At 33.7% G+C, this 22936-nt stretch overlaps 3 protein-coding genes across 6 annotated transcripts; all 3 read left to right on the forward strand.

Annotated features, from left to right (window-relative positions):
• The first annotated feature begins 2990 nt into the window (after window positions 1-2990).
• Window positions 2991-11043, forward strand: LOC105834130 (glycine-rich cell wall structural protein 1.8). Of its 3 annotated transcripts, none has more exons than XM_012676379.3 (5): window positions 2991-3776; window positions 4133-4444; window positions 5790-6335; window positions 7048-8496; window positions 9122-9251. In XM_012676379.3, exons 1-5 carry the CDS (start codon window positions 3707-3709, stop codon window positions 9196-9198), a joined length of 2454 nt encoding a protein of 817 aa, XP_012531833.1. In that variant the 5' UTR covers window positions 2991-3706; the 3' UTR covers window positions 9199-9251. The 3 variants fall into 3 exon arrangements, with proteins under 3 accessions (XP_012531833.1, XP_012531832.1, XP_012531834.1); XM_012676378.3 differs by having other exon boundaries at window positions 3573-3776; window positions 9214-11043; XM_012676380.3 differs by lacking the exon at window positions 5790-6335 and having other exon boundaries at window positions 3574-3776; window positions 9214-11043.
• Window positions 11044-12575: 1532 nt separating this feature from the next.
• LOC105834128 lies at window positions 12576-18210 on the forward strand. Its single transcript, XM_036288529.1, has 4 exons — window positions 12576-12965; window positions 13240-13432; window positions 13616-13829; window positions 16296-18210. The coding sequence occupies exons 1-3, from the start codon at window positions 12653-12655 to the stop codon at window positions 13815-13817; spliced, it is 708 nt and encodes a 235-aa protein (XP_036144422.1). The 5' UTR covers window positions 12576-12652; the 3' UTR covers window positions 13818-13829; window positions 16296-18210.
• Window positions 18093-21365, forward strand: LOC105834129. 2 transcript variants are annotated; one of them, XM_012676376.3, is made up of 4 exons: window positions 18093-18206; window positions 19341-19468; window positions 19760-19982; window positions 21185-21365. In XM_012676376.3, exons 2-4 carry the CDS (start codon window positions 19387-19389, stop codon window positions 21234-21236), a joined length of 357 nt encoding a protein of 118 aa, XP_012531830.1. In that variant the 5' UTR covers window positions 18093-18206; window positions 19341-19386; the 3' UTR covers window positions 21237-21365. The 2 variants fall into 2 exon arrangements, with proteins under 2 accessions (XP_012531830.1, XP_012531831.1); XM_012676377.3 differs by lacking the exon at window positions 18093-18206 and adding an exon at window positions 18905-19050.
• Window positions 21366-22936: the final 1571 nt, after the last annotated feature.

Genomic DNA, 22936 nt, shown 5'->3' on the forward strand with positions numbered 1-22936 from the left:
AATTTTGAATTGAAAGATATAATAAAAACTAATTTTTTATGAAACAATATTATATAAATTTGATAAATTTTTTATACATATAACATGTACCTAATTTATATCCATTTATGTATAACAAAATATATAGAATATGATTGGTTTTATATTAATATTACTAATAGGTAAAAAATAAACAATTTTAAGGAAATGTCGTTCACTCCGTACAATCTTGGCTCGGTCACATCATGGGGATTTCCCCGATTATTGAGATGCACGATGCATCTTCCATAGATTTGTTGACATAAAATTGCAATTTGAATTAAAGGTTGAAAAATCATTAGTTGAAAATAAAATATTTAAGAATTAAGTAACTCGTTCACGTTTATCATTCGTCATTATAATGACGCATATGGAAATAACGAACTACTATCGCAAAGTGGAGATCAGGCGCCCATCATGAATATCTGTGTGCGTTTATGATTAGCGGCGAGGTCGTATTATCGTCAAAGATAATTGTTTATTTTCCGGCCGTTTGCGGATATACTTGGAATGAAATCGTTTAAATTCAACTAATTCTGAGTAGCGCTATTTTATATTCGCGCTCAATGGATTCCCCATTTCCAATAGGGGAATCTACTGTTAATTATGTAAGAAAATTATGTATGTTATTTGATAATAGATTAATACATTCGGAATATACAAGAAAATTCCCACGCTATGTTACTGTTTCGCTTACTCTTACTTCTGAGAAATTAAAGCATTTGTTAAAAGTGAAAACATTTTTTTAATATTATACGTTTAAAATTATATTTAGATATACGTATATACAACATTTAATTTAAATACTGACTAGCAATAACTGAAGAACTATAAAGAAAGAAAGTACATTTAATTTTAAGTATACGTACGAAAAATATGATATAAAGAATCTGCAAAGTTAACATTTTACAACTAAGTAAAATAACTGTTATCGATTGCAAATTGTGATTTTATAATTTTTAGACGTTTCCAGATTTCTACAAGCAGTTTTATTGATAGCCAGTCATTGAACCTGACCTTGAAGAACCGGAACGATACAGGTTTCGCAAGAAGCTTGAGGATAGAATCTACAAAATCTTTTCATATATTTATGACTGGTTAAATTGATTATTGCTTAGTTTTGATTGATAGACTGCAAATATCAGTTAGTTAGTAACAACGGGATAATGCCATAATTGTAACAACGATTTAGTGTCTGCTAAATATAATATAAACTATAGTACTTGATAATTGTTCGACATTATTGATAAAATGTTATGAAAAATTTTAAAAATTGTTTTTCAAGATTATTAATGTTGTAAAAAAATTAATAAACGATAAAGTCAAATTTAAACATTAAATATGATCAAATACTTAATTCGTAGATTAACGCATACAGTTACTTTGTTACTTTTTTGAAATGTGTTTAAATATCATATTTTGTCCAATGTGTTTAATATAGATTTCAGTTTTATTGAAAATTTGTTTATGAGATATTGGAAAAAAAATTATAATTTGTTATAAATATTTTTGTTAAGATTTTTGCAACTTTTACAACTTGTGTTTTTAGTTATTTTTTAATTAGAGTAAAATTTGTTCTTAGACAGAATTTAGACAGAAAAAGTTTGCTTAAAATTTGAATTATATATTAATATTTAAAAACTCAGACAGAATTCATTCTTCTCATTATATTCATTCCTTGACCTAATATAGATCTTCAGGAACAAAACCATTAAGATCACGATAAAGGAGAGTGTGTTTCGAGGACTACAATTTTTTTTATCTTATTTCAAACAAATCCGTTTGACTTCTATACATTCATTGGTTTTCCCCTGCATTTATTATTATTAATTCCCTTTATATTCACTTTTGTATAGTTATTTTAACAATGATTATTACATTTAATTTTATGAACATTTAGCAAATAATGTGTAAGTTTAAAAAAATATTTAATTGTTAATGTCGTTAATTCTGTCAATTTTTTTTCTTTAATACACATGACTACATCGCATGTACAGACTTTGCAATCTTTTTTTAGATGCATGTATGACACTTATATAGATGCTTAGGTTGATTGTAATCATTTATGCTAATTTTGTGGAAAGACAGAGAAAAAAAGACAATTCTTCTTTTATAGTGTTATGTTTGTCTGTATTTATATTATTTATGAGTCAAATTTTTTCTGAGTTCTTATTTGCTGTTCTCAAATATTTCTCTTTTAAGAGAATTAATGTAACAATCAATAATTTGTACAAGAATGTTATCATACTACTTCTAAAGCAATGTACACCATATTTAAAATATTTTTTTTATATATTAGAGAGAGAGAGAGAGAGAGAGAGAGAGAGAGAGAGAGAGAGAGAGAGAAAGAGAGAGATTGTAATGTTATTAAAAATAGTTATATAAGTTACTTATTTTCTCGTATTTATTAGTGCTGCAATAATTTTTAATAAGCTTGTAAATGCGCAAATTTTCAAGATAGAATACACAAATAAATTAAAAAAAAAATTGAACATGTGATTGTATAAGCGTAACTTTTATTTTATTAATTTCTTTGCACAATAAATGGAATGACTGAAATGTTTTCATAAGATAATACTGTAGAAACCTGAATTCTCTTTTACATGATTTTACATCCCGCTTAAATTTGTGAAAAATATCACTTATCTATGTTAATTGTTTGTAGTCATCGATATAAAAAGGAGATAGTATTCAGTAAAAACCACTTACATACAAGATATGTCATCTTGACTGTTTAAATTGCAAATTACTTTGTCACAGTGCTAAGACTATTTGGGAATTAATTTTTTTTTTTTGTTTTGAATTTATATTACAAGAGCCAAGATTAATCTTAGTGTTTTTATTTTGTTAAAAAAAATGTTTCCACTTAATAAATAAAGCATTGTATAATTATTTTTATAAATAAAACCCTTTTTAAATAGATTATAAAATTTTTTTATATTCTTACATGTGTTAAATAATTAGAGAGAAGGTTGGTTAATTATTCTTTAACAGTTTGCTTTACTATATTACTTCTCTTTCGTCTTTTTTTCATTTTTCTCTCTTCTTTTTCAAAAATTTTATTCATTTATAACTAAAGCTAACATAAAAAATCACAAAAACGCGTTAATTTTTATTGACTCGTTCCTGTTTATTATTCTTCAATATGCAAAAAGGAATAAACTCCCAAATCGGAAATGTGTCAAACATTTCGTTGAAGTGAGTGGACCTTGATAACGACTTTGTGAGTGACAATCAAGCAGCAAAATTTTTGTCATTTAATCGACAAAAGAATTTACCACAAATACTGAACATTATTGGTATTTAATATATAACAATTATTATCGAACATAAAAATTGTATTAACTTTTTATAGCGTATAAATATATTGCTCCCTACAAATGTAACGCTTCTAAGGATCGACGTAGGTTTCATAGAAATGAAAGAATGTCGGAAATCTTAAACAGAGGCAAATACCCTGATGACATTGGAGAACGCGACGAAAGAGAGAGAGAGAAAGAGAGGGTCAATTATTGTCCGACGTAAAATCCACGCGTGTCGTATATAAGATGTTGTTCTCGTGCGAGAGCTTCAGTCGCTCTTGACTCTCCGACCATCGAGATATCTCGAGACGAGACAGACAAAACAAGGAGGAAATACGGTGCGGTGATAGACAAATAATCGTTTAATTGCGAAAGTGAAAATCGTCATGAGATTGTTCAGGTGTTTGGTGCCAGTGGTGGTGTTGCTGCTGATTAAAGACGCCTCCGCGAGACCCGGTAAGTTTAAAGGGCAGTCCCTTTTCCCTTGATAAATCTAGAATATCTAGACGAATATTATTGCCAGATTGCCTTTTTGCATATTTATATAATGATGACATAATGTCTGATATTTAAGAGGATTACGGCACACCGAAATGTCTTTTGCTTATTTGCAAAATAAAAAAAAAGCTAATTTACTCTCGACTTCTTTTCTAAATTTAAATATCTTTCATCTTTATTTTATGAGATAATAATCATGATAATAATTGCTAGAAAAATTAATAAATGTGAAGAGACGAAATTGTAGCAAAAAAAAACGTAGATAACGTTATCATCCTATATTTCCTTGATCTTATAGTATTCTGTTTGTGAAGGGTTAGGCGATTTACTCCACGGTACTAGCGTCGGCAGTTTAATAGACCCGTTGGGAGTCTTCAAACCCAAAGGTGGCAGTAATGCTCAGGCTAACAGCAATGCTCAGGCAGTATCAGGAAACGTGAATTTCGGACCTATTGGGATCGGCGGTGGATTTTCCTCAGCCACGTCATCGGCATCGGCGAACGGCGGCGCCGGTGGCGGTTTAGCTTCAGCTTCAGCCAAAGCGGATGCTCAAGCCAACGGATACGGTGGCGCGAATGCGAACGCGAACGCGAACGCGCAAGCGTCTTCCAACGCAAATTTACAAGGTAGATTCGCGCGTATGTAGTGTACATGGTACATAAAGGCACGTTCCTACATGTTTAAAATTTTTTTTTAAACATGCGGTTAAATGGTTAACGGTTGAAACGTTACGTACACAGTTATTTAATAATCGAGGAAAATTCTAAATGTTTTAAATATATTTGTGTTAAAATATTTTTTATTTATTTTATAATATTTTTTATTTTAGATCTTGATTAAAATGGCACTTTATTATTCATCAAAAAATAGATATTGCATAAAACTGTTAGAAATATGATCTGCTTAGATAACTAAAGAAATAAAAACCCATAGTTTATACATTTGTTTTTTTTTGTATAAAACCTGTTAAAAAATTCCTTGAAAGTAAGAATTTTGTATTAATTTCTTAAGCAAGTTGCATAATTTAAATAATATTAAGTTTATTATTTGTAATATTAGATTATTTTACATATTTGTAACTTCCTGAAATTATTTTGTTTATATTTTTCTGTTTGTATTTTTCTCGTTATCCGGTATAAACCATTGTAGAACGTAAACAAGTAGATTTTGTTGAAAATAGTTTACAGATATGGTTTGCTCTTAACATAATTTTATTTCAAATAAATTATTTTAAAATAAATTGTTTATTTTTATTTCTTAGGCTGTAAATTATTTTTATTTTTAATATATTTAATTTCATTTTCTATTATTTTACAAACTTTATTGTTTAATACATAGAAATTAATATAGAATATTTTATTACAAAATTGTCTTAGTTTGTTAATTTATTTCATAGTTAACTTTATTATGGAGCCGTGATTGTGTTTGCCATTATTGTTTACTGTGCACAATTACTTAAATGTTAATTTTTGGCTATATTGCGAAAATATAATCACATTATTATTATTATAAAATATAAAACTGTATTATAAAAACTGCTATACAATCTAATAGAAAACGCACATTTTAATTTGCATTTATAATATCAAAGTTCCAGTCTTTTAATTTTTGGTTAAGAAATATAATTTAAAATTAATCTTAAAAGCTATACAAGTCAGTATTAATGACCTTTATAATATATGAAGAATATTACTCGCGCGAATATTTCTCGTGCATTTATTCATATATAAAATGTCTTAGAAAAATGATGACTTTGAGTTTGATTTTTCTTCTGCTATATGTATTGCTTTGTTAATTTCAATTTTTTAAAATGCTTTCTTTAAATATTTTATTATTTTTTTAACAATAGTATTATCTTATTTAAATCTGTGTTCAAACTTTTATTTTTATTTATCTTATTATTATTTATAATTATTCATTATTATTAATTATCATTGTTAACACGTTAATAAATGACATCTTTTAACATAGGTTCTTTGGGAACCCCCGGGGGGTATTATGTCGGAAACAACAATTATCCCGGTGTTTCTCAACCTAATCAACCAAATTACGGAAGTTACGGTGGCTCTCAGTCCAGTGCTAATGCTAATGCGAATGCCAATGCCATTGGCAATGGCGGAGTGCGGCCGGTTGGTCCCAATTATTACCCTTCTGGATCTCACGGCGGCAACGCTAACGCTAATGCTAATGCGAACGCGGGTGCAAACGGAGGCGTGAATGCAATTCCTAACAAGTATCCCGCCGGAATAGGAGGAATAGATAGAATAGAAGTCATTCCTGTAAATACGTTGCCGCTCTCTCGACCAACCTCGCCTGTGGTTCATCCACACCCTTATCAGCCTGGACACAATAAAGGGGATGTGATACCGATTATCGTTGTTGAGGAATCTCCGCGATATCCGCCGTACCAGCGTCCGGGTCCTTCCTCTCATTACCAGCGTCATCAACCACATTACGGCAATAAACCGAAGCAACAACCTATCGAGATCATCATCATCGAGGAGACAGAAAAGCCAGGTGATACTTCATGATCGAGTACATTCAAAAGTCTTCACACGATCATCGACTTGTTGATGTTATAACCAACTAGTGGCAGTTGTATGAATTGTTTTTTATGTAATTCTTCATGGAAACTATGTGTCATAATTAATCGTCTCTGTGTTACTTTATATATGTTTTATCATATAATGCTGGTAATCAATTGGTGACTGGAATTGGATAATGGCTACTTAAGATACTTGTAAATAATTTGTTTCTTTGTGTATAGCTAATTTGTGTGTTTAATGTGTATGTACATAGTTTCATGTACTTCTTGCTTCGTCGATTGCAACAGGCTTGTACAGAGTTTACATCGGACGGAAGTCGTATTCAAGGAAAACATTTCCTGCATTTGTATCATAAACGAATTGAAAATCTCAGTACATTCCTTAATGGAACATTCTTGTAACGACGACAAGAAACAAGGACGCTGCTAATGCATTTTCGTTGTTTTTCTTATCATGACATGCACTTTAAATGGAAGAGAGATATAAAATAAAGAATCTTACTGAGTTATATGCGTGACTGAGACTGAGAGCACTTCGTGACTTTCGTATCACGTGATAACTTAGTGTAGTATCTTCATATCTGTAATGGCATGTCTTTACACATAATGTTATCACAAATTATGTTGTCAGTTACACAGATATAACTAAAAATGCTAACATTTAAAAAATATCTTTTTTTACAGCTAATGGCTACGGAAATGGTGTTCAAGGAATCCGCGGATATGGAGGCAATCCGTTTTTACCTCAAGAGGTTCTTACGAGCAATGCGGGATCAAACGCTAATGCAAATGCAAATGCTAATGCTAATGCTCAGGCAGGTGCCAGCGGAAATAGCGGAGGTATTTTGGCAGGACATGGTGGACATCAACAAGGTGGTTATCAACAAGGCGGGCATCAACAAGGTGCATATCAACAAGGTGGATATCAACAAGGTAGTCATCAACAAGGTGGATATCAACAAGGTGGATATCAACAAGGTGGTCATCAACAAGGGGGATATCAACAAGGTGGTTATCAACAAGGTAGCGGTTACCCAGCGGGACCAGTAGAAGGCCCTCCGATCGGCGCCAACAATCCCTTTCTGAATCCCGGTGCAACTTCTGGTGGAAGTGCTGGTGCCAGTGCCAATGCCAATGCTAACGCAAATGCTGGTGCTGGTAGCATAGGAGAAAAACCAATAGGCGTGAATAATCCGTTCCTTAATACCGGCGGCATATCTCATAATGTTGGAGGAGGAGCAAACTATCAACCAGGAACTTTACCAAAACCCATTCCTACCACTTATCCGGGTCAATCATCCGGAGTAGGATTTCCGCATGGATCGGCGGGAGCGAATGCTGGCGCTAATGCTAATGCTAACGCCGGCGCTGGAGCCGGCGGTGTTGGAGGAGGATACGGACCGATCAAGGAAAGTCCGATTGATTCTGGTGGACACTTGGTCGGTGGATCTTTGGGAGGTGGTTATGAAGGTCACGGATCCGGTCCGAGTTTCGGTGGATTCGGAGGACAAGCCGGTGGTGCATCTAATGCTAACTCTAATGCTAATGCTAATGCCGGTAGTGCCTTTGAAGAATCTGGCGGATCCGTTCTCGGAGGATCTGGAGGTCACGGGGGCATACCGCATAGCGTTGGGGGAGGAGCAAACTATCAACCAGGAAGTCAACCCAAACCTATTCCTAATACTTATCCGGGTCAATCATCCGGAGTAGGATTTCCGCATGGATCGGCAGGAGCGAATGTAAACGCCGGCGGAGGATATAATGGAGGCTCTCTCGGTGGTCAAAATGGCGGTGGATTTGGAATCGGTGGTGGAAACGTTCACGGCGGAATTGGAGGTTCTTCCGGTGCCAATGCTAATTCCAATGCTAATGCCAATGCCGGAGCTGGCGGTCATGGAACTATTCTCGGAGGATCTGGTCTTGGTGGTCAAGGTGGTAGTGGATGTAGCCAATGTGGCTCTTCCGGGCTAAATCTTGGTGGATATGGCGGAGGTTCTTCTGGCGCTAATGCTAATAGCAATGCCAATGCCGCTGCTGGCGGTTCCGGCGGTAGTGTTCATGGTGGATATGGAGACGGCGTTAAAGGAACAGGACATGGTGGTCAAGGCGGAGTCGGCGGATCAATTGGAGGAGGTATATATGTGTTTTACAAATAAATCTGTGTGATGTCCTGCAAGAAATTCTAAAAAGAATTCATGCATGTAAATATCAAAATTCGAAAGATTATCGGCACATAGTTTCTACAAAATTGGCAGCTGAAATAGTTACTATTAGGAATAAGCGCGATTTCCTTTAATTGTTATCGCCGTTATGTAATGCCTTGTCGACATTTATCTTTGACACGTAACATCCTATTATATGTAAATCCATCGTCACAATCATCAAACAAATAATGCGCCTCTCCTAACAACCTCCAAGTACATAATTTATCTCTTGCATTATACAAGAGATGAAAAAAATTCTTTAGATTCTCGTATCACTGTCGATTAATGACTGAACTCACGAAAACTAGTCGTTCAACGTCATTGCAAATCAATCTTACGATTCTTAGAATACCAAGCATTACATTCCCAGCATCTAGTAAATCCATGGATTACGAATGCCATTGGATGGAAAAGTGATAAAAGACTCATGCAGCACTCCGGGAAATCCGAACAGAAGCGTCACCACATTTGTGTTTGTATCACCCACATTTGTATTTGTATGTCCATTGGACTCACCGATCGTAACAGAGCTTTTCGTGTTCGCTTTTCCGCAGACCTAAGCGCCCAGGCCAAGGCGACGGCGTTGTCCATGGCGGAGGCTGTGGCGTCGGGACTGGTCATAATTAAATAATTCGCTATCCCGCAGGCTCAAACGCAAACGCACAAGCGTCCTCCAACGCGATCGCGTCCGGCGGTGGATCGGCATCAGCGGACAGCAAATCGTCGGCCTTCACTGACGGAACAGGATCCGCGAAAGCCAACGCGGCCAGCAATGCGTCCTCAGGAACGTACGGTGAATTAGGGTCGAAAACCTCGGCGTCGAGCCAAGCGTCGGCATCTGCTGACACCAGGGATATGCTGATTTTCAATTAAACATTGTGATACAACGAAGTGGACGACCGACGAGAAGACACTCGACGAGGAGTCCTCTTGGCCATAAAAGCTACATAATACTCCGATTTATATCCTGATGTTCTACGAATGTAACGAATGCGAATATGGTATTGCCCAATATTTAAAAAATTAGCAGTATTTATATTATAAAACTGCCTATCGATAAGAGAGAGTGTATTTAAGTTTTTATAATCACTAGTTATAAATTTTTAGTAATCTTGATTGTAAATTAAAACCTTTTTTGGAATAATTCAATTTTGAAATGGATAAACTGTGAGTATTTTATTAGAAAACATAGAAGGGCAAATATTTATTTGTATTCGTATTGCGAATGGCGTTGGAGGTAGATCAAACATTATTTACTCATTTCTCTTCGACGAAATGAGTAACTAAACTCGTATTTAAAATTAAAATTAATTAGATATTAAAATTTAAGATTTTGTAACTAAACACACGGCTACAGACGAAGCCCATCTTTAATTGGGATAATGACGTATCTGCTTCAGACTAAAATACATTTATACTCATCCCAGACGTTTTGTGCAATCGGAATAATTTTAATACACATAGTATGATATATTTAGACATCTAAAAGATCTTTAAGTTAATACTCTCTTTATATTTATAAGTACTTAAATTATATTTATAAGCTGCGTGTAGATCCTTTAAACTGGATCTGTGATTTACATGAAACGTGCCAATGAAATTTATGATAATAAACATATTATTAAAGTTTTTATTGTAAACGTGATTAATCAAATTTATAAATCCTCAAATCAAGGATCAAAATAATTCTATGCGTTTTATTCGCTTATCTCTCATTTTCGTATTATGCACATTTTCTTGCTTCATATAACATCGATTCGGACGAAGACGTGTTAACTACCGCTTCAGATCCCGAGGGGAAATGCGATCTCAGTTGTGCAACTCGTAAGGGTAATACTCACCGATCAAGTCGAGCGTGCTTACACTCTCGTGTATTTTTACGAAATCGGAGAATAGCAGTATTTGGAATTGGCACCGGCAACATCTCCTCTCTTTGTCTTTATTCTCACGATGGCAAGCGTCTCTGGAGTGTCGGAAACAACGGGGATAGAAACCCGTCGGACTTGTTCTGCAAGAATATGAACGAGGAAAACGGAAGAGAGGAAAGATGCAGAAAGAGAAAGACTGAGAAAAAGACAGTAAAAAAGCGACAGTGAGGGGGATAAAGAGAGAGAAAGAAGAGAAAAAGAGACAAAGAAAAGGAATTAAAGAAAAAAAATGCTAAAGCAAATCTATTGTAATGTATATGATGTTTATCCGAATTCGCAAATTCTTACGCGATTGTCGTAATTAATACGTAATTATTGATAATCATTTATTATACGCTGCACGTGTTATTTGCTCAACGGTTTCCAAGAATGATCGTTTATTATCATGCGTCATTGCATTATATACATATATATATATATAAAATACACATATTTATCCATTTAATGAATTTGACTGTCCTTCCAGTCTCTTATGCATTCTTATGTAATATACTGCGTGATTTGTGTGAACATGTAAGAATTTAATAAAATTTGCGATTTTTTTTATATTGATGCAGTACTTTAATAATGCAATATATTAATGCACCTTATATCTATATTATTATATTAAAAATAGTTAGAGTATTTTGAATTGTTAAATTATTATAAAATTTGATAAGCGGTAATTGACAAAGAAATAGTTGCCTAAAATAAATAAAACATAATAATGTATAATTTTGTTGCAAAAATGCATTTTAGTTAATATATACTACGACGAAGAAAATTGTGATTTTATCAAAAATGTTTGAACAAAAAGGTAAAAGACGATCTTTATTCTTCAGCAGATTGTAAATATTACTTGTGTATCTTGAATTATTAACTAAAACAGATATAATAACTATTATTATGACATATATTTTTTTCGATTGTACAGTGAATTTCTTTGAGTGCTTCTGTCTTTCTAGTTTATGATTTATTAAATATAATTCCACAATTATACTTTTTTTATCATTGTAATTTTAAGTTGTAAAATATTTTGAACGTAAGACAATAAATATAAATAATACAGTTCATACATTATAGTATATAAATATGATTATGTATAAAATAAGGGATGTGTGTTATAACTTGATATGTGTTTAAACTTCTTTATTATTAATATTTCATGGAGTGATATTTAAAATAATTTTGATGTAAAACAATTATTTTAATCCCTCTCTTTAAAATGATAAGACATACATATGAATGAAAGATACAAGTTCAAGTTACAAGAATACTTTTGTTCACGTGTGAACAAAATTATCACACATTGAAGTTTGTTAACACAAGATTTTTATCCGTATATACCATATATATTTGTTTTTCGTCTCTACTTCTTCTCCGTGAACATCAATAGGTCAACCACTTGATAAAATTTTTTAATTATTAATATTTTTATATATGTGTAATAAATATAAATACATTTGTACTAAAAATTTTTCCTAAAAGTTTTATATAATCTTTTTTAAAATATCTATTTAAATTTCAAAATTTCTATATATATAATTGCATAATCTTTTAGAAAATTTGTTAGGTTTTTTAAAATATAAATTAAAGCACTTTTCAATAGAACTGAACATGCATTTGGAAATTTTGAATTGTTTTTTATACATATGTGTAAATTTAGACATACTCTAATTGTAAGATTTCTTATATTATTATAATTTTCGAATTAAATTTGTAAAAAGTTTAAAATATTTTTTTCAAACTTTGTCAATAAGTTTAAAACAAAAATAATTCTTAAAAATATTAAAATATTGTAGAAATCTTTTTTCACCAAGGACGTTCTTTTTCTTTTTCTCACATATTACATGAGCATTTAACGAGAAAGTGATGCAACACTAATCATTATTGTTTACTGAATATAAAAACTTGTAATACATCGTTACATCAGTGATTAAATTTCAAATTAAGAAATAGCTCGGAAAAGAAGATCGTCTTCGTTTTCCTAAAATTATATTATTATAAATATAAAAGACTTATAATAAGAATAAAGTGAACGTGCAGCACTTTCGAAAGCACGATCGAAGTCAAACTTGCGTCAATATCTATCGGCGTGAAGATTTCGTTTGCGTATACTTATGCCTTGTGTCTTCGGCCTACTTCCGGACGTCCCTGGAACGGAAGGTCGTCCACTTTATGAAGACCAATGACCGTCTCTTAACACTTGGAATTACCGACATTGTGAAATTATGGGAGACTTCCTTGAATTTCGACAGTGAAGGGATTTCATATAAAAACACGGCAAACGAAAGACCAGCTTTGAATCGTTTTTCAGACATTCAACAAGTAACAGTGACAGTTCTGTTCCTCACGATGAGAGGCTTGCTTTTAGTGACGGTGGTTGGCGCGATTTTTCTGAGAGAATCATTCGGTAAACCGACAGAAATGGTGGCGAATTCTAATGTGCTCGATCCCATTGCTTCGACTGTGAACAATACTTCTGAAACCGGTTAGTATATAAATCTAATTTAATATATAAAGTTTTTATATAACAAGGTTGTTTTTAAAAACATTTTATTGAAAGTATCATCTTAATTATAAGACTAATATAAAAATTTATGTGCAGCTTTTTCATGCGTACGTATAATGTTTATATAACGTGTATTTTTATATTTTTTTAGAAAAAAGTGCAATATTAATGCTCTGATTATTTAAATATTAATAAATAGTTAGATGTTATTTAAATAAAACATGATGTATGTGACGTATACATATTATTCTAGAAACCACGAGGGAGCAAAGATCGCCGCAATTCGGTTTGTTAGGTGGCTACAGTGATTATGATTACAACGACGATACACGTTATTTTCGTTACGGAAGCGGGCGAAAGTATCATCACTATAAACCGTTTCGCCCTCACAAGCCACACGGTTTAATCGGAGGATATGGATGTCGCGGTTATGGCTGTGGTGGAGGGTACGTGTTATTATTAGAATTATTTTACTTAGTTAAAGATAGAAATTAGATATTATATATAGAAATTATTTACATTATTATCATCTATGATGACCCAAGAAGAATTTATGGTCTTTTCGCGAATAACTGCGAGTTAAAATGCGCAAAATAACCGTTTGCATTTTTACTTTCTGATTTACGCAGATGGCAACCGGACTACGGCGGCCATCACCATACCGGACAAGGAGCGTCTTTTGCCTCAGCGTCAGCAGGATCTATAGGTGGAGGTGGTCTTTACGGTGGAGGACAGAGCCAGGCCAATGCACAGAGCGCAAGTTTCAACATCGGGCCTTTCTCAGCATCGTTCAGCTCCGCGCAGTCCTCGTCAGGACAAAACGGATTCTGAATCCTTGAAACGGTAAGCCTCTCTGACTGGATTCTACTCAATCTTATTTGATATAATTGTAGATTTGTTAATTAAATATTTAACTGTATTAATTAGAGCCCTGTCCTGCTAATGCATATAATATAAACATTTTGTTTTGTCTTTGTTATTTTTGTGCACTGTTATAGTAAGAATAATGTGTGCAAAAATTAAATAACTCCTATTAAAAGAATTCTTATATTTTATAATAATATTAGAACAATTGTTTACATTTTAAATTAATAAAGCTTACAAAAATATTAGATTAAATTAAAATATTGAAAATACTTCTTCAAATAATTATATGTTTTCTTCGAAAATTAATATGAGAAGTTTTATAATATTTTAGAATTTACATAAATAATTTTAGAAAAAATGCAGATTTAAAAAATCTGTAAAATTTTTTTTAATGTTACGAAATGCATTTGAAAATTTATTAAAATTATAGAATTTTAAGATTTATCATGAAAACTGATTAATTATTTACATTTCTGTCTTCTGCGAAAATATATAATATTAATTTGTACATATAATAAATTCATTAACTCGTACTTTAATTAAATTGTTACTCTAAATATAAGCGGAATATTCTTTTGAATTGGAAGAAGTAGAAAGATTTGTAAAAGTATTTTATGCAAAATTTATTTACTTGATTACGAGCTCCTTTGGTAATTGTAAAGATTAGTTTTGCGCAAAGTTGAGAGAATTATTATTACCCCAATAATAAGAATTATTAATGCATCTTTTATTCTAAATTATATAACTTATTATTGTGTGATTAATCTACACTATAGTATTCTACAAATTTCTCACGTTATAAAATGTAAATGTCATAACATGTAAAATACCGAGAAATACGATATCGCATCTTTTGCATTCTGGGAAGGATTAAAGCCTGAGGATGTTGCGCCGCAGCATAATACGCTGCAGCCGCCCACGAAATTGCGCCGGACTCGTCTCGGGCATAGGTCAATGAACCCGAAGGGGCCCGGAGGTCGGGCCCGGGAATCCGCGATTCGCATTATATTACCGCTCGTTGTTGCGTCCCTCCCTAACACTCCGCGCTGCGCTGACCTAACGCGGACGAAACGGGCCCTGAAACATCTGTCCGGCGCGGCGCGGCCGTGCCCAACGGCGGACCCCGAAGATGCAACAATCTTCGCCGGGGCAATACGGGCGTATTTCACTTTCGCCAGAATACGGCGCTCGTGTATGCGCGAGAGTGCAGCGGCGGCGATTATATCTGCGCGAGTATGCGCCCGTGTCTGCGTGTACATATATATATATATATATATATTTGTGCGGTCTTCTGCTTTTGAGTACGTAAGCGCGAGCGCGCGCGCGCGCGTGTGTATGTTTGTAGGATCTGCCCGGAAAGGCCCCGCGAATGTGAGCCGGCGCGGCGTTTGCGCATTGTGCCATTGAGGCGCGCACGGCCCTTTCGGGGTACGTGTGAAAAAGAATGAACAAAGGGGAAATGAATCTTCTTGGTTCTCAGGCGATCGGCAGACGGCCAGACAGACGGATTAACTTGTTTTAAAGGGACGGCCAGACGCCATATTGTTGTTTTGGGCCCCGTAGTTTAGGTGCAGTGACGCTTCTCGTTCTCTCTCTCCTTCCCGGCGCGACGACGAACCGGTCCGTTTTCGTTTCCCGGGAGATGCACCTACACGCGAATCGGAGTGTCGATTATGCCACACACTTGCGACGTGCTCGGACGTGCAGTAAATGGCTATTGTTCGTTCGCCATGGAGTCAGGGGGGGGATTTCGACCGAGCGAATTTAAATTCGGATCGTTTTAGACCGCTAACGTAGGAAACAAGCGCGGCAGGATTGATACCAGTTTTTAAGTACCGAGCCTAACGATGCCCTTTTGTAAGTTCGGGCTGTACCTCGTGAGGTTAATTGTTTCACATGTTCAGGATCGATTCTTCTCAGCGGTCAGTTTTTTAAAATTAATCTCGTCGCAGGTCCGCGTCTCTTCAACATTTGTTTTGCGCAACTCGGTAAACGTTTTATTACGCTGCGCTGTAATTGGGAGACAATGATGCCTTAGCCGTTTTCTTAATGCGATTTTAAACATATGTAATCCTGTGTCGACGCAACCTTCGCTACGCAGTCGTTAAATGCCAGTTAGGAGGCTGCCGGAGGCTCACTCTGCTTTTCATTAAAGATGACTCAGTCAAACATGTTAAAAATAAAATCTACTTCTTTTACACGCGACGTATTTTCCCATAGAAGAAAAAGAAAAGAAAAAAGAATCTTTATTGTCGTTTCATCATTTCGAAATCAGATTAACAGGCGACGGAAATTCTCAAGTTTACCAGAGACTCTTTCTCTCATCTTTTATTATTTTTAAACAATTATGTCTGTGCAAAGTTTGATTTAATAATCATACTAGTGAAAGGAAGCGTAACGCACATATACTTTGAATGTTAAACGTTTCCCTATTCTCCGCAGATCCGCAGACGTAGCTACGCGGCGGCGAGTGGGCCCCTTAATTTATTTCACCGTCATCGTCTCACCGCCATCATTGTGGGCCCATTGTTTACAAACATTCTACGTCACTCACTAGGAGCAAGTAAATAAGCTTAACCGCGTGTGCAGGCCACCCTCTTGCCTCCTGCGAGAGGATTTCCTGAGCGAGCAAGTTCCCTTTGTCCGCATGCCAGCCACCAGATGTTCCCCAAAATAAAACTGGCAAAATATCGCGACGTAGCGCCGCGATTCGCGCAGGAACGAGCGAGAACGGCCGGGCGAATCTGGACGCGAGAGGGGCAAGGATGGTGGGACCCCTGAGGAACGACGAGGAGGACGTGGGGAAGGAGGGACCGCGCCGCGAGACGCGGGGTCGCTGGATAAACGGGCACAAAGGGATAGGAAGCCGTAGGGAGGAAGGCCTCTGTTAGGAGTGACGGCCCCTGAAATCGAGATCCGAAAAGCCCCGTGCAATGACCGGACACGAACCGCACACGCGATCTCTTCGCAGCATCCTCCGCTTCGAGGATGTGCCCTTTTCTTCGCTCCTCTCTCCTCGAACGCAGCCGTCAGGAGGAGCGGCGCCCTCGAGAGGACGCGTGCATAGGATGCGCTTGTTGAGGAACATCGTGAATCCTCGATGAAGAGCAGTACATTTATTTTGTTGTTTAGCGATGGACTAATAATAAGAGCGAAAAGGGCGACGAATCAATCAATTCCAGTGATCTCTGATAAAAATGTGGCAATTATCATGATATTTTGAAGAAATGAAAATAAAGACTTGCAGAAAAGAAGAGACAAAAACTCTCTGTCTGATATTCTCTCGATCAATTGACTTTGAATTTTCTTTTGAATTCCTGTTTTCGAAACCTCCATTTGTGCAAAACGACAAACAAAATCGAACAATTTTATAAAATAACAGTTAGATGTGTTTTTATCTTTTTGTTTGTAATATTTGCATGCTTGCGTGAATTAATAACGATGACGGTAACAAAAATATTCGTGTGCGAGGGCCCGAGGCAAGAGGTTGAAAAACATTCGAGAAATTACGCTTGTTAAAGATCCACGTGATATTAACCGCGGTTTATTGGCCGAGGTACCCTGTTATTTTTCAAGCTATACAGAAGATCATTAAACGTGCTATCTTTTGCGCTCCGACATCACCTAGGTTCACACACACACACACAAAAAATAAACTGAAATGCCGTTTCAATTCCCTTTTTTAAAGTACAATAAATATTCAATTTAAGTAATTTTATTCCATCGTCGTCTCATTAACACAAACTTTCCGCGGAGGTCAACGAACTCTCGGTCTCCTGATTTATATGTGGGGAAGAAAACATTCTCTTATTCTGAAAGGATAATCGGTTTATCCTCTGACCGAGGCAGACAAGTCTAGATCCGTAGCTACGTCCACCCCGAAGTGGTGACATTCACGACGCATCCGAGATGCGTCAGAGAGATCCTCGTTAAAGGTCCGTATCCTGTCGTTAACCATTGTTTAGCCGCTCCTGGGCACCTACGGCCCTGCCAGCCGGTAAACCAGTCTCTCAGTCTGAGTAAAAAGAGAGCGAGACAGAAAGTATATGTACGGGAGTCGTTCGGATAAACAGAAGGAGAGATCAAATGAGAGAGAGACAGTGGTGGGAAGGGGGGGAGGGGAAAAGAATTGAGAGGGAAAAAAATGAAATAGAAAGTGGTCCGGCCGGTGCAACAGACTACAGTATATGACGCCTTTAAAGCACCTCCTCCCGGTGGTTTACCCATAGGTCTGTTCCTGTTCTCCACGTACTATAGCAAATCCGCGATGCTTTCTTGAAGGCTCCCGCGTCATTGTGCTCGCATTTCTCGTGCGGTTGTCGACTCGGAAAGTATATCCTCAACTTATCGCCGGTAAGTCGAGCTACGTACTGCTATAAGTACTAAGTGTTAAGACCCGAGTCCTCCACTAGTAAGTGAAAACCGTGCCGATCCTTAATAAGGAGGCTTGTTCTGTCATTTTGCAAAATCGAGGATGCCGCGCGCAGATAGCAGTGATAAGAGTTAATCGTAGTGATAAACTCAGTATGGGTTATTTTTTTTTAGAATAACAATACAACACGCCATATGTTTCGTCAGTCTTCTTTCCTCTTTCAATCGCGCCTAAATGTGTTTATTAAATCGAAAGCGATATGAGCGTAATTAATTGTTAGAATAAAAAAAAAACCTTGGCTTTCACTTTTTAAGAGAAGACTCTGATTGAGGAGAAAGTTGATGAATTGTTTAAAAAATGTACGCGAATCAAAGTGTTACTATTGTATTGGTCTGTTTACTTTAAAATAATTTTTTAAAACGCTTTTTTAACATTTTTCTAAAATCTCGGATTTTCTATAATACATTAATATTTTTGAAAGATTATTAATTCCTAATATTATAATTTATCGAAGATTAATACTGTAGAGAGTGTAGAGTGATCGTTCAATTGTGATAACGTCATTAAGTTGCACAATCCGTCGCTTTTACGTAAGATTCTGCCGATACTGACTGCTCCAGAAAGTGACTCAAACAGTAATTCCTTGAACTCGCGTACGAATGGCGATTACGAAATCGTCGAAGGCCTTTTAACGATTCCACCTGAAGCTAACGGATGTTCAGAATTCCTAAGTACTTAGGGATGACGCAAGAATAATAATAATCAGCTAGCATAATTTTTCGTGCGATCGAAAAAAAATCGTAATCTAAAAAATGTAAATAATTTGTAAGTGGGAGAATAAAAATCATCTTCTATTATTCGTAATTTTGACGCTTTGTTATTTATTTTTGTATTATTATTTTTTGTTATTATTTATTTATTTTTTTCGTATTTGTGTTATGTAACGGCAGGATATTCATGATTACTGTTAATAATATGCTCCAAATATGTCATTATTAACTATATATGTAAAGAATTCGATGATATAAAAGATGGAATAGAGTGTATCAAAAAATTTCGTTAAAATCCGACTTTTAAAATGTATTTTTCATTATTTCTGTTTGTTTGTTTTGCAGCGTAACAAAAATTTTGACCTTTGGACATTAAAATTTCCGTTACAAAATGATGAAACTATTGACCCTTTTGCTATTCACTTCAGTCTACGTCATGATCAATGCACAAGAGACGGCATCTAATGAAAAACGTAAGTAGAATATTAAAAAATATATTAATTTTAAAGTTTGTAAAAATTTTTTAAATATATTTTGGGAAATATACATACACATAAATGAATTAAAAGGAATGTTAATTTCATCTAATAAGATATTTTACGCCTTTTCATCAGATTAATTAATAAAATCTTTATTTTTGTACGCATTTATATTTATTATTATAAAAAAATTATTATTATAAAAAAAATTTAGATAAAAATATGAAATTTATTAAATTTTATTTTATTCAGTAATTTGTTAAATAATAAATTTTAATTGCACAGCATATTTTGGCCAGACATTCGATGAAATTATCGTATCATCGGACTTAAACGTCAGGAGGAAGTCAAAAGAAAATCGTCAGGGTAAAAGATTATTATCAAACGTGCCGTCAGCAACCACTGTTCCACCGGAAAGACCGACTGCAATTGCATCCAGACTCGTTTTCGCCGATGGAAGCCGTATAACGCCAGAAAAAAGAGAGAAACGTGGCATTACGCGAAGGAGGTAAATTGACAAGAAATTGTTTTCTTGTTTATTTAGTTATCAAAGAGAATCTATTTGAACTAATTAATATCTATAGTACAACTATGAAAATATTAATTGCAACTAAGTCACAAAACTAATTATTTTCTAATATTTTTGTACATACGTATGATTAATTTTTTAAAGTTAAGAAATTTTAAATAATACTAGCTGCTAATATTATAATATTTCATTATTTTATGAAATCTTTAACAAGTTCACTCAATTGCTGGAATTTAACAAACTGCAATTTACTTGAACAATAAAATAAAACTGAGCGATTTTAATTCTTTGAGCAAATTTTGTTTTATAATGCAATTGGAAAAATATATATTAATAATAAAATACTAAAAACCTGCGTTAATAATCTAAGATTTTTCCCAAAAATGGAAAATTATATCTTGTTTATCCAAATCTAGTTTTAAAAGCAATTGAAGGAAATTATTTGAGATAAGTCAGTTTACATATATGTTTTTATTCGTTTTGTTGGTTCTATTACATATGGGACAAATCCGACATATGCTCCATTTATCAAAAACTTAATTTAAAGCTTTGTTTCTTGTATTTAACATAAATAAACTACATTATTAAAAATACTGTTTATTATTTTTTAAAAATTAAAAAAGTAAATATTTTTTATTTTTTTATATTAAAAGCTTTTAGAAATTTACATTTTCGTCGTACATTGAAAGGGGTGAAGCATATGGTCAGTCATGAATAGGGCTGTTAAACTGAATTAAGAATACAAAAGCCAAGCACTTGTATTTTGGAATACTCCATTCTTTATTATCCCTCTCTGTACTTATATGTCACAAAATAACCACCTTCTACAAACAAAGTAATTATTTTACAATATATCGCTGTGCTACTCACAACAGTGACAAACAGATTCAATTGACAATGGTTTTCTTAACAATAAGTTATGTTAACAGTAAGAAAACAGAAATTGTAACAATATTAATATAGCAAGGCTTATAATAAAGTGGCAAGCAAATTATCTTTATTTCTTCTTTTTTGGGTTAGTTTTGCTGCGTAAATTTATGCGTGGCATAAATCTCGGATTTATCCTCTTTTTGAATTTAAATGTTTGAATTAATCAATACTTTTATTTTTTTAATAATTGCGCTTAGTTGATTAATTATATATATGCGCAAAAGTTTAAATATATAACTTATTAATTTTAGGTATCTGGATCTGGGCGTCGCGGGATACTTGCTGAAATCTCGGAAACGGTAAAAATTCTACACACCGAGGACAACCGCACGACCCTCCACACCCTCATCTGTGATCACACCTCTTTCGATAAATTTTTAGGCCACGGTTCATGTAACAAAAAGGATAATAAAATTTTTCTGTTTCATAACATTTCCAGGTCTATTACTGTTAAAATTATTCCTCTCAAAACTATTTCTTCCCTTTTGTAAATTCGTATTTTACAAAATGTTTTTTATTAAATCTGAATAATATTTAATATTTAGCGTTAAAAGTCTATAAATAATATTTTAAATTATGTTTCTTAAATTTAATAATTTAATAAAGTTAATTATATTATCACGTCATTATTACTATTTTATAATTAGTCACTATTTTAGTTATAAAAAATTAATTCATTAAATTAAAAATTATAAAAGATTTAAAATTTTAGATACATCTTATTCCATATTATTGGTAACAAAGTACAAAGCACAAATAATTTAACATAATAAATTTTTTCAAGACACTAATCAACGGAATAAGGTTTCTTTTCGGAAACATTTTTATTGACAACATTATTGCCTCGCAATACGCTCTCCACTATAGCTGGTCAACTGCAATATATATAACCAATAATAGTTATTTTCCTTTTTTTCATTTTTTGAAGTACTCTTTTTCCTACCATTTACATTATACAATTTTTTTAATAAGTTACGAGAAATATATACTTATGTAAAAAATTGAACTAGGTGCGAAAAGAATCTTAAATATGGTATTAATAAATTATATAAATATTTTTTCTTGCACATCTTTGAAACATTTGTCAAGCATATTAATAATTAGGAGATGCGACTATTGAGATAATTTTACTCTCTCACAATCAGACTTCATGAACAAAATTGTTTATGAAACCTGATTGTAAACGCTAGTTCCTACAATTTTTTTCTTCCGCACTTCCCGATATATATTTATGTTCAACTGTCTTTACTGCCTCTGACAGTACCCAGTTTTCTTCTAAAAATGTGAAAACTGTTACAGAATTCAATAGAACTGATACAGATGTAGAAAATTCGCTCGATGACGGCTGAACTAAACTTTTCTTCGCCTCGCGGGAGCAAAGAAATTCTAGAAATTCACACTCTAAAATGCCATCTCTGTTGACTGAAATATGGAATTGCTGTTACGTGTTTTAGTAATAACTGTTTTATTTTTAATTACAAATTGTTTCCGACAGAATATTTTTGTCGTATTGTTACATCTGTCTTCTTTTACATAAAATTTGTTATAAAATATCCATGTAGAATGTTTTTACGTTCATGTACTTTTTGAAATTATAGCCTTTTCTTATAGAAAAGGAGAAATAAAAATAAAAGTTTTATTAAAATGTTTAAAAATTAATACTTTATAATTATATATGTATAAATAATTATATTAGTTAAAATATTGTAAAAGAGAAAATCTGAATTACTAAAATCAATGTCCCTATTTATACTCATTTGAGACAAATGATATAAAAATATAAATTAAAATTATTCTTTGTGTAGTAATTGGCGAAAAAAATTGATCATTTATCACATTATGGATCGTTTTATATATTGCATACAACGAAATATTATTTTAAAGACTTTTATTATAAAATAATTAAATGGAATGCATAAAATATACGTATTTTTACTTAGCAGAAATTATAATGTTTGTATATATTTATTTAACTATTTTAGACTATGTTGTCTGGGATGTTA

Source organism: Monomorium pharaonis, chromosome 6 (assembly GCF_013373865.1).
Source record: "Monomorium pharaonis isolate MP-MQ-018 chromosome 6, ASM1337386v2, whole genome shotgun sequence".
NCBI classification, from domain to species: Eukaryota; Metazoa; Arthropoda; class Insecta; order Hymenoptera; family Formicidae; genus Monomorium; species Monomorium pharaonis.